The 17,472-nt window shown below is 37.7% G+C and overlaps 1 protein-coding gene across 50 annotated transcripts in view; it reads right to left on the reverse strand.

The window, feature by feature from the left end:
- NRXN1 (neurexin 1) overlaps positions 1-17,472 on the reverse strand; it is a 1,214,286-nt gene that overhangs the window by 189,587 nt on the left and 1,007,227 nt on the right. For all 50 annotated transcript variants that reach the window (XM_071208815.1, XM_071208816.1, XM_071208823.1 and 47 more), the window contains one exon: positions 2,012-2,183. In XM_071208815.1, the coding sequence (XP_071064916.1) occupies positions 2,012-2,183 (172 nt within the window). The remainder of the gene's footprint in view (positions 1-2,011; positions 2,184-17,472) is intronic.

Here is a 17,472-nt window from a genome sequence, read left to right on the forward strand (position 1 = left end):
AGGTTCTGATCATCCAGGCTTGGGAAATTCTTTCCGTACTTCTTTTATAAAGATGCACTATACTTAATAATGTAATAGTCTAAATACAGATGTTTTTTATTTAGTTTAATCCAAAATTTCCCAACTAACTTTAGCATTGGTCCTGCCTCCCCACAACAGGTCATTGTTAACATCCTCTAGGACAGAGTTCTTAAAGACACTAGCTTGGAAAGGCTGATAAGACTACAAGGTTACCAAATATAAGATAATTTTAAAGAATTAATAGTTGGACCAACATGAAGCTTCAAGAGACAACTGCTGCACTGCAACATGACTTGGATTGATCATTTTATATGTCCAGGTCTATTCACAGATGACAGCATCCAAAGGGCAGGACCTCACCCTACTCTACATCTTACATAATGTCCAATACAATGACTTCCTCTCAGTAAACAAGTCTTCAATATGCCTGTATTTTAGGATATTTGCTAATTTGTTTTTTGAGATTGTTATAAAAATATGCATTTCTATTAGGATTTCAGCAAATGCAATAAAGGATTAGCAGGGGCTGTGAGACATTGCATCCATGTACTAAGGTACTTTCTTTTCAGTTTTTCCATTCTTTTTCTTATTACAGATGGTAAAAGGAGGTATATGTTTTCATAATTGTAGAATAAAATCACGATAATTCCCATACACCAAATCCACAAATATTTATTGTGTGTCTACCATTTGTCAGTATCGTAGCAGCCACTGGACATACTAATGTGCTTACTTCTGAATTTTGTCATAGAGCAGGGTTTGCTTTTTGTGTTATACCATTTAATTCAGGAACTATTTGCAAAGCACCAGGCTTATAGAATAGGTTTGAACTGGACTTTGAGGATGTAGAATTTTATAAATCAGAAAAGATCCTGAAAGGCATCAAAGTCATTTCATTCCCCAATTGTAAGGCAGAAGTGGGGAAAATGGATATTTATTTAAAAACGCAGTTATTTAATTAAATTATTTCTTCCAGGAAAAAAAAAAGAATTCTAATAGAGAAGCTTATGTATATATTTTGATAATCATTTGTATTGTGAAAAATGGCAATTTATTTTATACTTTTTCCTTATTCTGTGCTATAGCTCTTCTGCTGTACAAAGAAATATTGCTGTTTCTAAAAATGGAGCAGAGAGAAATGAGAGAATATTTTAGTAACATAGTTTGTACTAAAATATAGAGGGTGAATTATTACAGTAAAAACCATTATACTTTGAATTTGTACTTTAATTTAAAAATAACATTTTTAATCGAAAGTATATATGTAATCACAAGCAACACAGGTTTACATTTCTAATCAACTGCCTTTGTAACAATAAGGTAGTGTTGACAAAGCTCACTAACAATAACCATGATAATTTTTATCTTAATAATGGCTTGAGGTTATTAGACTTGAATGAGTAATACTAGTGTCAGAGAATCCTTATGAAAACCCGTAATTGCATGACAGTGAGAAAAGCTTCATTTATGTACATTTCTTATAACTACTAATTTATGATACTCTAGTTCCTTTACCATCTCTACCTGTCCCATGATCCTCTTGCACATTTCATGAGTTCAGCTATATACCACCATCAAAGGAACAGTCCTATTTTTTCTCAGAGAAAAGCATTCTAATATTTCCTCCCTCTGTTTTCAATTTTAACTTTGTTACTTTTGACAAAGCCTTTCCTTTGTTCAAATGCAAAGATGCAGTAAAAAGAGGTTTGACATATTGTGCCTTTTATGTGTGCATTTTGGGGGTTTCACTTATGTCCTGAATTTTGCAAACGATAATGTGTGCCTTCAAGTTCTCCTGTAAAATGCCAGTTAGACACTATATCAAGAATAGTTTAGGATAGCTATTACATTCACATGACTCTAAAGTCCAATAAACACCTGATGGCTTCTCGGAAAACCCCAGAATTTGGTGAAACGGACGCAAAACAGTGCTTTGTTTTTCAGTTTGTTTTTCATAAAATCTTCCTCAGATACACATTCACCGGCTTACCTGCAGGGTAGCGCTCGATCACTGGCCAGTTGTCCACCTGTAACGTGGCATTGCCACCACTCCTCGTGAAACGGACTACATGGTATTTCCCATCGTTAATGATTGCATTGGATTCTTCAATGGCAATGTCATCTGTCCCAACATTAAATTTAACTCCAATTTTTCCTTGGTGCTGGAAAGGAGGAGGGAAGAGAAATTGTACTAAATCGTACTAGAACCAACATTTAACACATATAGGATTAAAGGACATGTTTCCTACAACAGCAGTTTTCCTTGAATTTTACTTCCAAAAAATTGTGTGTAGAGAAACAGGATTCTTGACATTTGAGTAGATCTGAGATATCCTTCTCATAGAAAACTGACAATTGAGTGTCCTCTTCCCTTAGGTTACCACAGAGAAGGTGCACAGCTGCCCGGGTGAAAGGACATCCTTTCATGTCCTTTCACATAGCTCCTTAAATCCTCTCTTTCCATTTCACAAGAAAAATGAAGCTCGAAATCCCCCCTTTTAATAACCGGTGAAATCAGAGCAATGAAGTCCATGTGGAATCAATTGACAAATGCTTACAATACATAAAATCATTCCAAAGAGTACAGAGCACACAGACAGGCAATTAGTGAGCACAGCTTCTTTGTCATCAGCCACAAAACAACGAAATCCTAAAAGCCTGAAAAATATTCAATTTCTTCATTTGACAGACGATGAAACTGTGACATGTGAAGGTGCAATGAACTGATCAGTTTGCATAACTTACTAGAGATATACTAGAACTACAACCTAGTTCCCCATTCTTAGTTTGTGTTTAAGCAAAGATGAAGCTAAAATGTGGTTATCTAAAAATACCCCCCCCCCCAAGTTAGGCAAAGAAGTACTGCAAATCATTCTACATGTAAAGTTATTGCTGTTAACTTTAGAATTTCATAATGTACAGTGGTAAAGAGAAGGAGGTGCTTATGTCCTCTGGCTCTGAGAAGCATTCTTTAACAGCAGGACTGTCAACTCCACCATGAGCTCAGTTGATTGCTAAAGCACATGGATTTGCCCTTAATCAGTAGCACAGAATACCAGCACTGCAGGCCCTTGTCAGAATACATAACCTCAAACTGTCTGCTGCTCACCTTTCATCAAACCTCAGTTGAGAGGAACAACAAGAGGAAAGCGAGGTTTAAAGGACACACAGTCCATCCATTCCTGTAGAGATTTTAAGTCAAAATATCAGAAACCTGAATGTTTGAGCTGCACTGTCTTGACCTCTGGCTGGATTCTCATTGAAAGAGGCAGCAAGGGTATGGCATTGGCTTACCCAGAGGGTTGTTATGAGAAAATTTAGTACAAAACTGCATTAATTTAAGGAAGGAAGTTAAAGATCGCCTTCATGTGTATGTCCAAAAAGATTTGTTGTTATTGTTTATTTTTAGTTCCTGCTTCTAATAGCTCAGAAAAGATCTCTTTCTTATGCAAAGATAGTAAGGTATTTAATTTTTTTGTTTTGATTTTGTTTTTGGCTTGATGGGCAATGCAAATTGAAAAAAAAAAAAACATTTTTTTTTATTAGAGAAGTGAGCTTTCAAAGCAATCACCCATAATGTGGATAATTTCCATACATCACACCCCCACCACCAATACTTTGCATTACAGAACATTTGTTACAAATTATGAAAGAACATCATCAAACTGTTGCTATGTCCCATGTTTTTTTTTAAATTTTTTAAAATATTTTTTAATGTATTTTTTAGGAGGTACCAGGGATTGAACATAGGACCTCATACATGGGAAACAGCTGCTCAACCACTGAGCTACAGCCTCTCCTTTTATGTTTCCTTTCAGGTACTGATTGTTGGGAAATTCAAAATCAAGTGGTAGGGCAATTTTAATAGGTGCCTGGACTTCGTAGCCTAGTATCTTCCCCTCAATTTATTTTAATTTCTTACCATATTGCTCATGATTCTGAAATTTTAGATTCATGTCCTTGTAAGTCATTTCAAGTTTTTGCAGAATTCACCAGGTGACAAAACCAGCAGGTCTCTGACAAAAACTGAAATTTCATTCAAGAACGTATGGAGACTTATTTTAGATTTTATTTATTTAATTTTTTAGCAAGCTTGTTTTGTGGACTCATTATTTCATCATTTTGGAAGAATTTCTATTTGTTCATTTTTAGTAAATTCTTAAGGTAGTATATATCTTTCTAACACATATGTAATATAATTCTATGAGAAATTTTTTTAAGGGTATCATTTAAGAGGATGATGATAAGGGATCTTTATTTCACAAACCCCAAATGATGCTCTAATCACAGTACAAACCTAAGTCTGCTATTCCTCACAAATGTCCCGTGGAGAAGGCCCTATTTTACGTCCATTTTACAGTTTAGGAAATTGAGGCACAGATTGTTAGAGTGACTTGCCTTATGTCACAAAGATAGAAAGACAAAAGCTGTGATTTGAACACAGGCACTCTGACTCCAGAGCCTGTGCTCTTAACCATTACATAAGGCTGAATTTTAGGAAGAGCGGGTCATTCTGTAGTAGATTTGGTAAATCTAGCTCTACTTTACTATTTATCTTTCCTGCTAAAAGTAGGAGCACAACAGGGCCTCATATTGTGCTTTGTACATAGTAGATATCTACTAATCAGTGTGTGCTTAAAATAAATTTATAATGGGAAGCAACCAATATCTGACTATACTAGGATGTTAAAATGGACTTCTCTTGTTTCAGTTTCAGTTAAGATCTTAAGATGTTAAACTATGAGGTCAAAAAGTATATTGCTACTTACATATTACCAAATGAGGTACAAATTTGGCTAAGCCAGGCTTGCCAAGGAGAATCCTAAGAACTGCTTTAGGGACCTTAATTAATTACCTATATCCAGTCATCAAAGAAGCAGGAAAGGCTAAGTGGACGTTGATATTCAGAAGAGGATTTCTGGAGAGAGCTGGAATGTGCTGTGATTTACACCTACCTCCACGGTGGAAGGTTATTTTTTCCATATCTCAAATACAAGGAAACAGCCTTCGGTGGGAAATCTTGAGACTCATTTCCTGGAACTTGTAAATAGTTTCAGGGAAGTCAGCAAACTGGGATGTGACTCTTGCCTGAGAAATCTTCAAGAGAGAGAATGCTACTGGCTGATGTCCTGATGGCAAAGTAAAGAGATGCTGCACCAAAGCCTGCTTGTGCATCAAGAATTTGGGATGGCAAAGGATATGTGAGAATACCTATGGACCATGCATTAGAAACCCAGCATAGAACTGTGTAATACTCTGCCCAAGAAGCACACTCAAGAGTGGTGGTAAAGAGAACTAAGCAGAAAGAAGCTAGGGTTGTGATGGAGGCCCAGGAGTTGAGGCTGGAATCCAAAATGACCATCTGGATTGGAAGAGGTACATTTACGATTTCAGGTGAAATTCCAGGCAAAGAAACCCCAATGAGGCAGTAAGACTCCATAAGAACCCCCAAAGTGACCCCCAAATGTCCCTTAAGAGTCAGTTTAAGCACAAGCCAAGCCCAACTAGATGACTACAGTAGTATTTGTCAAGTAAGATCTTTTCTGCCCTTTATCTCCTCTTCTTCCTCCTGTTTCACTGCTGGAGGAATCGGGATAAGGAAGAGGAATGAAAGTCATGGGAATAAGAGAAGGAACAAGCATGCCTTCCCTCTCAATCCAAGTAGCAGCTCCCAGGGAACCACAAGCAGGGACAAGGGAGGGCTTTCAATTTAACAAAAGTTGTAAGTTTTTATTTTTGCAGAAAAGAACTGAGATTATTTTTTACCTCTAAAAGTGAACAGATTATTTTATTACTATCCAAGTGTGGCCAAAGTAGTGTTGAGTCTTGCCCTTCACTTCCCTGGGCATCAGGAAGAAATATCCCCATAGAGCAGGTTTAATTGCTGTTGCATCCTGGGAGTCAGCTCTTTCAACATAACAGACTTGTGAAGACAGTTGTTTCTCTATAGTTACCCGTTGTTTTAGGGCCTCTAGTTGTATAGACATGCTCCTTGTCCCTGCACGGACTGAAAGAAATTGCTGAAATTCTCAATGTGCTCTCCTCTGGTGATAGGAAAGCTACAATAGTTTATTTTCATCATCACTCTAATCATTATGGAGGTTCAAGTTGTGAAAATAGAAACATTGCAATGCTCAAGGTACAAAATGCACCAAAATCTGATATAAGTCCCTGCACGTTTTCCTTAAATTTTTCTGCAACATGAAAACATTTGTTTTCTAGGAGTGTTGAAATCCCCAGATTTCTTGGTGGCTGATTTCTTGCAACTTAGTTGAAAAAGCAGTTAAGAAATGGTGAGGGTGGGTGATTCTTGGAGAGATTCTGGCTTTTCAATGGTTCCTATCTTTTCCTGGATTTGCTGATTTGGTTCTCTTACTTCTAGCATCTTTGATATCACATGGATTCAAATCCCCAGGGTCAGTTAATATAGAGCTGAGTACCCTAACATAGGTTCAAAGTAACAGAACTTGTCCTAATTCAAACATTTTCTACCCCATCCCAGGTTGCATGAAAGTCTTGAAAAACAGTTAAGCATAAATGAGAGCCAAAGGATCTATAATTTGCCCCAAAAACAAATTTAAAAAAATGCAGATAAATACAAAAATTAGTATCAGGCTTATTTAGAGGACAAATACTTGTGATTCCATTCTGAATATTCAAATATTCCCCAAAACACACCCCTCCTATGTTGACAGGATAGCAAATCATTTCAATTATATAAACAATAAACCTTGCTAAATGTTCTTGCCAACTGATAATTACAATTTAAAAGAATTCATTTCATATTCTTATTCTCTGGGATTAAATATGATTGTCTCCACCAAATTCTCATGAATATTGCATGAGCAAAGCCAGCAGTAATTTCACTGGACATGTCCTGAACTCTCTGTATTGTATCTTCCCTGAAATGGATAACTGGCTCACACCATAATTTCAAAAATCTATTATGAGAATATCAGTAATGTGACATATATAATTTAATGAAGTCTTTCGATGGATTCATTAAATAAATAGTGACAAAGGTAATTATTGATTTTTTCACAAAAGCTCATTTCTGAATAAGGATTATATTATTAAACCAAGTTAAAAGGAAGCATTATGAAGTATGACATGAGGAAGGAACCTGAAAGTTCTAGCAAGTGGCACCATTTTTTAATACATGGTTTAATTCTATCTGCATGATAATATATATTTGAAAAATATAATTTTAACCAAGATTGAGATTTAATGATATATTCACACTCAATATCTTGGGCATACATAAAACAAGGTTTATGTTATGAATGCAGATATATTTTCAATCTATGTATATCTATCTATAGGTATATTTCATATACGAAGATTTTAGTCTACTGCTTTTCTTCCTCTGCTCTGGGGTTATCATATGTGTTTGGTTCAACAGTGCCCAGGAAAAGGAACCAGTAAAAAATGAAAAAAAAAAAAATTTCCTCTCTGTTTTTTGTTTGTGTTTGTCTACCATTCTCCTAAAGAGTAGAACTGAGCAAGAAGATAAGTGTATAATCCAGGAGGACACAGAGCATGGCAGGGAACCCTGTTACTTTTCTATAAGCATCTGCAGCATGATACAGTTCCATACTCCAGCATCCCACCTAGGACAGAAGATGACAATTTCTTCAAATATACTCCATGCTAGCGCTCATTTCACAACACAAAAGGTCTCCCATGGTCCAAATCTACAGCATCAACTGAAATTGGAGTCAGGCCGAACTCTTACTATGTTTTGCTCCTCTGGAGACTAATCCTCACCAGGAGCATTGGTTTAAAGGCAGGACGGGGCCTCTTGGGCCTACAGTCACTACCACTAGAGGAAGAGCCCCTGCTCAAGGTGTCAGAGAGTCACTTGTTCTCCTGTCTGAAAACAAACACAGGTTCAGATCACTGCTAATTTAATTCAAAAACATTTCCAAATGAATGACTTATTGTTCCTAATGCCCTAGTAGAGACCATGTTTACTAATCTAGATGGCCCATAATGCCAAGAAGTGGTTTGGTCTAGTCGTTTTACCCTGGCACTGGACTAGAAATGCATCCTCCCTCCAAAAAGCAAAGCAAACCAAAACAACAAAAGCGCCATTCAAAATCAAATTGAATATTTAATACATACTTTGCATTATGCTAAGTGTGTATGGACAATATAAACATGCAAAGTATGTTCTCTGCCCTTAGGGAAGCTTTCAATGAAATTGGGAAGAGAAATCAGGTATGCAAATACCCATGGCCACAAAAGAGTTAAAGGACCTTCAGGGAGGAGGGTTGATGCATTGTAGGGTGGGTAGGAAGAGCCATTCTGAAGGGTCTAGGGAAGCCTCCAACTGTGTGTCAGGAGAAGCATTTGCACACCTGTAACACAGCCAGTGGAACAACAACACCCAGGTGCAAAGAAATGTTCCCTCTGTCTCCCACCCCTCTTTCCAGGCCCTACAGGTGAAATGTTCACTGGGTGCCAAGAATTGAGCTACACACACTATATCTCACCTAAAACTCCCAAAACTTGTAAGTGCTTTTCATCTGTATCTGCTTAAAGGGTTTAAATAACGTCCCCCAAACTACATAGATAATAAGTGTTGTACTGGAATCTGATCAGGTTGGAAGTGGCTTTCTAAACATGAATGGCTAGCTGTGTCAGTGTCCTGGGAAGAGGTTACAAAACCAATGCTCACTTAGAGGTCTGAGTCAAGGGTAGGGCTGCAACAGTGCACACTTTTTCTCGTATCTTTCTTTTCTGCTAGTTGCTTTTCATACCACCATACAATAAGGAAGCAAAAGTGGGGAGATCTAGGGTCATACCATGTCAGAAAGATCTCATTTAGAGAAAACATTCTAAAAAGATCATATTTTCACTTTCTCATCAAAACTTGATTCAGGATAGCATATTTTTTCTAATATATTCCCCATTTCACAGAAGGCCATAATAAAGAGTCAATCTCTTCAAACAATACTCAGAGAAACCCATACTTAAAAACCCATGGGGCTTAGGGTTCTGCACAGGCTCGTTTTGATTTGATGAAGTTATATCCTGACAGAGATACAAGCTTCAGGAGACTTTCAGTCATCTGAGTACTCAGGGTGCCTACCATAATGCCATAAGCCTGGGACTAGCTCTCCGTCACTGCTTTAGGTGTTGGTTTTCATGTGCCTGTTTTAATTCCTCAATAATATTATAAACAGTTTGTGGGCAGGAAAAAGACTGGCTTATTCTTCATTGTATCCTTCACATGTGGACATGGGTTCAGGGATGTCACCAAGCCTTTTTCTAAGTACTCTCTCATGGGTCAAACGTATTCCTCTGCATGATATCGTGACAGCCATAGAATGATATAGATCTATTTAACTATATGGAAATCAGAGCCATCTCTTTGAGAACATCAGTTCTGTATTTCCATCCACTGAGATACCAACATCCACGAAGTTGAAATACTAATCTTTAAAGGCCTCCTTTATGTGTAAAGAATGTGTTCTTTCATTAAATATGAAGTTCCCCTGAACAACGATAAGCAGAAATCAAACAGAACAGAAACAAGAAAAAAAAAAAAAAAGGGCATTTGATGACCTATATAACATACTTAATTTTTTATAGGTAATACCTCTGGTTTGAGCTGATGAATATTCAGTCCAGTGGTCTGGCATGGTGATTAGCTTCCTGAGCTGCTGCATGGAGATCTAAGATCCACAGTGGCTCAAGTTCAGCCTTGCCCATGGAGCAGTAGGCTTATCAGATAAGGCTTGTTTTTTAATTTTTGGTTTTTGATTTCTTCTGTGATTGTTATTTTTAAAGCCCTTGGTTGGGTGTTAAATTAGCTTTGCTCACATTTTACAGTCATTCAGGAAGCTATGTGCAATAAACATTATGTTCTAGGTTATTATAAATAAAGGTTATAACCATAACCTTTATTTCTCTGCTTCTCCCTGACTCTTTGTCTTAGGGCCATTACACTGCCCATACCTCCACCAGGAACTGGACAAGGAAAGGACATTGGGCTTTATCAATTCTACAAGTTCTTCGCATTTCTATGTAAGAAAGATTTCCTTATTATGGAGGTTTAGGATTATTTGTGGATTTCATTTACTTGGTGGATCCCAGGCCCATCATTTTCATGGAGAGCTGGCTGTATAATTACAGTCTGGGTCTAATGTTCCAAATTTCCATATCAGAGAGCAAAATATTTTCCAGACAAATAGACAATACAGCTGTGGTTGGTGATTTTTAGTCCTCTGCATGGTAAATGTTACCTTGGTAGCTAGATTATAGGTAAAACAAAATTGGCGTTTGTGTATTTTAAAAAAATCCCTTTTAAAAACATAAAAACACATCAAGAAATAAATGCAATTATTTTGAAGGCCTCAGTTGATGAATGCTTCATAATCTATATCCAGTGAATTCAGAATGAAAGGTCTGTTTGGAGGGATACCATTTTTTAAAATTCTGGTTATGAATTGCAACTTGCAACTGGAAAAGTAACAGCAAGGTAATGTTTTAAAATGTGTTTGATGGGCCAACTTTTTAACAATGCTATCTTTTCATAAGCCTCAAGGAGAGGCCTAATTTGAATTGCATTTCAAGAGAAAAGCTGACAGTTCTAACTTCCTCTTTTTCTTCCTCTTTTTCTTGTTGATTTCTAGCTGAAGACTACCGCTCTGACATCCTTAGAATGTGTATTTACAGGCAGAGAAATTCATTCACCAAATCCTATTTTTCCATAGCCTCAGCAAGGGCCTATTTTCCCCAAAGTAGTAAATAATAATTCCTGCAACCATCAACAATAAATCTATGTTTATGTGTGTAATTTTGACACAACAGAGTTTTCAGAAGAGAATACAGAATATCTAAGGCTTTGGCTCCTAATGATTATGACCTTTCCTTGGCTGAATAAAACAGTAATACTGCAACAAAAATAATGCCAAGAAATGTTTATCAAGTCTCTATTAGGTACAAAACATTGTATCATCATTTCCATGAGTCAAAATATTAAAATGTATATGTTGACTGTGTGTATATAATTTCATTTCCCTACACTGCATGATTTCCTAGCATAAATGACACAAACATTTTGGAAATACCATAGAACATGGAGTTTAATATAGATATTCATTCTTTTATTGGTTTATTAATTCAACAAAAACTGACGGCTTACTATACTTGTGGCACTCTGTTAAGTTCTGGATAAAGAGTGGTTGACTAAACAGTGCTCCTGCTATCATGAAGATTGAGTCTCACATTCTTTCTTTATACATTAAAATTCATATTAGCATGAATATGAAAATATATGCTCAGTGTCAAGAAGGAAAGACCAAGGTGCTATGAGAGGGACCAAGTGATTAAGCAAAGCCTCCTTGAGGAGCTGAAGTTGAGAAGAAATTAGTAATGGGAGTAAGAGATTTCCAGGCAGGAAAGGAGTATACGCAAAATTCCTGAGGAGGGAACACTTGTATATATAAAGACAGATGTTTTTATGTTCAGATACAGATACAAATACAAATATATGGACTCATTTTATTGATACGGATATGAAAATTATATATGTACATATATAAGTATTATCCAGAAAATTTGTCTAAGAGATAAAACTGGAGTGGCTGTTTGAGATTATTTATGAATTCCAAAAAAGAGAAAGATTATGTTTGTAAACTAATTTATTCATCTGGGTCTGTATTCCTTTGATTGCATCAAATTCATTTGAGGGACCTTTGATTAGATTACCTGATGAGATTGCTTGGAAGGATTTCTGATTCAAACAGATCAGGTTGAGTGACTCAGGTTGACTCCCCACCCCCTTGGGGGGTCTTATATAAATGGACACTTACACAGACAGACACACATGGAAGAGAGAGCTCTGTCATTTTTGATTCAGCCATGTGACAGAAAGAAGGTTCAAACAGCTGAAGCCCTGGGGAGAGATGAGACATTGTGCCTGATAGCTTAAGCTGAGATTCAGAGGAAAGCAGAACAATCTAGACTGATACAGATGGCCAGGAGAGAAACTAACCCTATGTTGGGAGAGAAGAACTTTGCTTAAGTACAAAGCCTCATGAGGCTGGGCTGGGCCGGGCCGGGCCAACCTCAAGAGGAAGGTGATGCCCAGAGGTGAAGGCAGAGACCAGCCAGAGATCAGGGACCATCTTGCTTCAACACATGGCAACTGACTCTGGTGAGAAAGAAACCTTGAGTTGGACTTTTTATGACCTTGCAACTATAAGCTTTTACCCCAAATAAATACACTTTATAAAAGCCAACAGATTTCTGGTACTTTGCATCAGTAGCCCTTTGGCAGACTAATACCAAAAAACTGGGTTATAGAATTGTACTTAAAAAATAAAAATGTATTATTAGCACAAATAAATCAATTATAAAATATATAAATAAGCACATTTTTAAACTCTTCCATTCTAAGAATTAAGGAATATTAATACAAGTATATGCATCTTGACATTCAACTAATTGTTTGTTCCTCAGCATCATTCATCAATGTGCTCTAAAAAATGTAAAACATAAAAGACTTTTTGAACCAACAGGGACTTAACATATCTTCCAGAAGGTATTTACTTCTTCAATGTCAAAAAATGATTCATCATTCTATGCTTATATTTCAAAGGTAATAAAAATGTTTAGTTCCTTCATGGGGCAGGAAGTCTTTTTATGTTTTTACCCTAGAGATCACTTTTATCTGAGGATATAGCAAGAGTTCTCCACACAATTTCTACCTAAGAAATAATGTTTGAAATCACTTGAGTAGTTTTTCAAGTACTTTGTGAAATTAACTGAGGAAAGAAAAGTTTTCACCTTTGACCCCTTACTTTCCTGTTCACCCAGATCAGCAGATGGCATGCTGACAAACAGGGTTCAATTTTCATGTTCCTCAAATGCAGTCTTGCCGGGTAAGGAACAAGTCACTTCACTTCAAACTACAGGATTCTTTATCCGACTCTATTTCCAGACAAATTACAAATAAAGGGAAGTCAAAAAATGAATAAGCCCTGCAAATTGGCCATGATTTCTGAACCCATAAATAAAACAAAGTGGTCATGCCCAAATAATTCATGAACATACAGACCTTGAGAAAAATGTTCATTTCTCACTTGTCTGGGGCACTAACTACAGGAGATGCCCGAGCTCATCCCTTCTCACTGTTCAACTGGAAGAGCCAGAATTTATATTAAAGAGACTTGTGGATTCTCATACTAGAAAAAAGACTTAGCCTGAGAATTACCTGGGACAAGTTAGCAACCATCTACCAAAACAAAGTAAAACAAAAATAACAAAACACACACATATGCTTGCTTGCTCTCTCTCTTCCTCACTGCACCACCACACTGGCCGTTATTCTGTCTCATCTCAGGACCTTTTCTGTTCCTTTTGCCTGGTTAACTCTTTACTTTCCCCATTTCAAAATAACTGATTCCTTATATTTTAGGGGCAGGGAGGAAGAATCTTGAGAACTTTAGGGCAGGGATGGTCATCAAATCCACGGAGGGTAGTTTTCTGCGATAATGACCTTTCATGAAGCAAAACTAATTAGTGGTCACCTAATGAAGTGGAAAAGACACCCAAAAAGGTCCACCCTTACAAGATTTGAAAAGCAAGTAGCAGTCAAAAAAGCCATATTCCATTTAATTGGCAGTATTCTTTGATGGACTTTGGGTTATCCATGATAAATATTTAATTAGTTATTAAATATCGAGCAAGATTAATAAGATGTCATCCCACATATAAATTACACACTTCTCCTGCCAAACCTGTTCACTCATTGTATATGAACACAAACCAAACCAATTTGAGAAAGTATGAACAACACTGAGAAATTAATCACAAATGTCATTCTAAAACCAAATGGAAATCATATCTGGCCTACTCACTATTTAGTAATATCAGTGGCAATACTTCCCAAAATGAGTGGGGATATTTAAGAAGGCAGCAGATGCATTATCATAAAGATGACGATGATGATGATAACTAATCCTTCTTGAATACTTGCTATATGCCAGACACTCCTTCTAAGCACTTTACAAGACATAGTATTTCCTGATGAGGAAAATGAGCCTTTAATAACTTTCCCAGATCACATAGTTAATAAGTATTAGAACAGTCATTTGGTCTCTGGTGTGCTTAACCATACCTTGTGTCTCTCGAAGAGGGGTCCAAGTTGCTATAAAAGAGGATGCAGCTTAGGTATAATATTAGCCTCTTGGGAAGGGAGAGATGTTAACACCCTTACATTGTATATACCAAGAAACATGTCAATTACTATTCAAATATTCATTCCTTAAATCCTCAAAATAACTCTATTTGTTGGTCTTACAATTTCTATGTTGAGGATGCTTGAAATGCAAAACAAGTAGGTGACTTCAGAGAAGTCATGTAGCTAAAGCATCAACTAGTCACATCCTACCCACTGAATGTTTTTTCCCAGTGGATGTTTTCTCACCTACATCATACACCTCCTTCAGTACATGCTTCAAGACCACTTTGAAGAAGAAGAGGCCACATGTGAGTATTCTGAGGTTTCTAAGTCTTTTTAATTTTATAAGAATTGAACACTGACAAACTTGCCAAGGTGAGGATGGGCAAAGCCCAAAAACTCCTCTTTAATGGGCACTGTATTAGTCCACATCTTCAGAATTACTAGCAGGCTAAATCTGCACCTGCAATATGGCCAGGACAGATCTTCTCATGCTTCACTGATGCACCACACCCATCTGGTTTAAAGATTTATTTATTTATTTATTTAATTCCCCTCCCCTCCCCCGGTTGTCTGTTTTCTGTGTCTTTTTGCTGCGTCTTGTTTCTTTGTCCGCTTCTGTTGTCGTCAGCGGCACGGGAAGTATGGGTGGCGCCATTCCTCGGCAGGCTGCTCCCTCCTTCGTGCTGTGCAACTCTCCTTATGGGTGCACTCCTTGCGCGTGGGGCTCCCCTACACGGGGGACACCCCTGTGTAGCACGGCACTCCTTGCGCGCATCAGCACTGCGCATGGGCCAGCTCCACACGGGTCAAGGAGGCCCGGGGCTTGAACCGCGGACCTCCCATGTGGTAGACGGACGCCCTAACCACTGGGCCAAAGTCCGTTTCCCCCCATCTGGGTTAATTACAATACTGGAGTGTCACCACATGCATGAAGACTTTATATGGTAGGAGTGCTTGGAGAAATAGCCAGTGTTTTTCCTCTCTATCCCCTTGTTTGCATCCCTAATTTTCTTTAGTATCTTTTTTTCTAACTAGCAGATTTCTTTAAATAGACTTTTTTTTAGTTCCATTTTGGAAAGATGTGCCTCAAACTCCCAATCATACCTAATAGAATATATTGCTATTATTACAAAATAAGTCATAAGAGTTTTTTGCTAAATAAAACCCATGGCTAAAATAGGCAAGGAAATGAGAGATTTAGTTATAGCTTCCCGATGATGATAAACTTGGTATTTAAAAAGAAATAGGAATAATTTTCAGGCCGATTAAGTCTTCCAAATGCTAGTATCAATTATCAAGTAAATATAGAGCTGAAGTTTTTAAACTCGGGAACCTCACCTTGGATGGAATGGGATGGCAGCTTTGGAGACTCTGTGTCCCCACCCCCCCACCCTAACTCTGCCATTCTGGCCTGCCACCTTCCTTCTCCACCTCAGTGCTACTATTTCTTCTATTACTAGTCACAATAGTTTTATAGTAGAATATCAGTAAGTCCACTCTAATTCATATTTTATTCCTCCATTCTGTGGACCCAGGGATAGTGATGTCCACTCCACCTCTAGATCAAGAGGGGGCTTAGATTTCACATGGATGATGGATGCAATTCCTCTGTTTGCAGTTGTAGGCACTCGATTCCCTGGCATGGTGTTTGACTATCTTCACCTCCCTGTTAGCTGACCTGGGTAAGTCCAACGAACCAGAGAGTAGGAGTCGCAACTCTGCTGAGACTCAGGGCCCAGCTGGCACATGAGCAGTACAGAGATTCAAGTCCCCTGAGTATCCACCATCCCTAGTGCCAACCACAGGTTCAGTAAAAGTAACAGAAGAGGCATGTGTAGAAAGGTCACATCTGAGTCCAGCTCCATCACACTCAGGAGCACAAATTCCAAAGTAGGGCCCTCTGACATGGCACAGAACTCCAAATCCATCTGCCATGACCATATACCCTGTGGATTTCCATAGCCTTCAGGAGAACCAGTACCTAGGTCAAACCTTCTTAATGTTCTTCTTCGATTAATATTTTAAGTTTTCAATTTATAAATCAAAAATTTTCAAATTGTTTAACTTTCATGGTACTATTTTTTTATTTGAGCTGATTTTATCCAAGACTTTGCCCAAGAAGGCCAACTCTGAGATAATGCTTCATGCAAAGAATCAAAAGTCACACCAGCGCTGCCTGGAAAAAAAATAACAAAACCTGTTTCTTCCCAAGCAGAGATCATGCTTTAATGCCAACAAAAAAAGAAAATAGTATTTAATATTTACTCTGATTTTGCTCCAATTAACAACTAACAAGTAATAATCTGTCATTAAACCACAAGACTCAACAATTACACTTAATGATAGGTGAGTAGCTGATGTGGGAAGCATTTAAGTTTGAGCCAAGTTGTACCAAATGTACCCAGCACAATTGGTTTGGTTACATTATGCTTTTGATAAATTTGCCTAGTAAAAATTAAATGATTCCATATTCTTTTGATGTAATGATAATATAATTTTTCTGCTTCAATTAACTCTCCCTATCATTTATCTCAAACTTTGTTATCACTATTTTATACCCCTAAAATACTCTATAAGCAGAAATTATGAATGTACTTTCACAAGAGATTTATAAATTTTTCTTACAGATTTTCTTTTCTTTTAAGATTTATTTATTTATCACCACCACCACCACCACCCCACCCCACCCGCTCTTGTCTGCTCTCTGTCCATTTACTGTGTGTTCTTCTGTGTCTGTTTGTATTCTCATTAGGCAGCACTGGAGATCTGTCTCTTTTTGTTGTGTCATCTCGCTGCATCAGCCCTCTGTGTGTGGGGCACCACTCCTGGGTGGGCTGCAGTTTAGTGTGGGGTGGCTCTCCTTGAGCAGGGGCCACTCCTTGAATGGAGTGGGGGGCACCTTTACATGGGGGCATCTCTGCATGGGCTGGCACTCTTTGCATGCAGCAGCACTGCACGTGGGCCAGCTCACCACATGAGCCAAGAGGCCCTGGGTATCAAACCCTTAGACCTCCTATATATATGATAGGTGGATGCTCTATCTGTTGAGCCACATCCGCTTCCCAAATATTACCTGTTTTATTTTTATTTTCAATAACAGTTGGAATCCAGTTGGAAGTTGCTCAAGGTAAATCCCTCATTCATTTTTGCTCTAGCCTATCTCTTTAATCCTTAAAAAGACTATTGAAGAGATTTTTTTGGATGTACCAGGATTTGAAACCAGCACCTTGTACATGGGAAGAAGATGTTTAAAC

Source organism: Dasypus novemcinctus, chromosome 17 (assembly GCF_030445035.2).
Source record: "Dasypus novemcinctus isolate mDasNov1 chromosome 17, mDasNov1.1.hap2, whole genome shotgun sequence".
Lineage (NCBI taxonomy): Eukaryota > Metazoa > Chordata > Mammalia > Cingulata > Dasypodidae > Dasypus > Dasypus novemcinctus.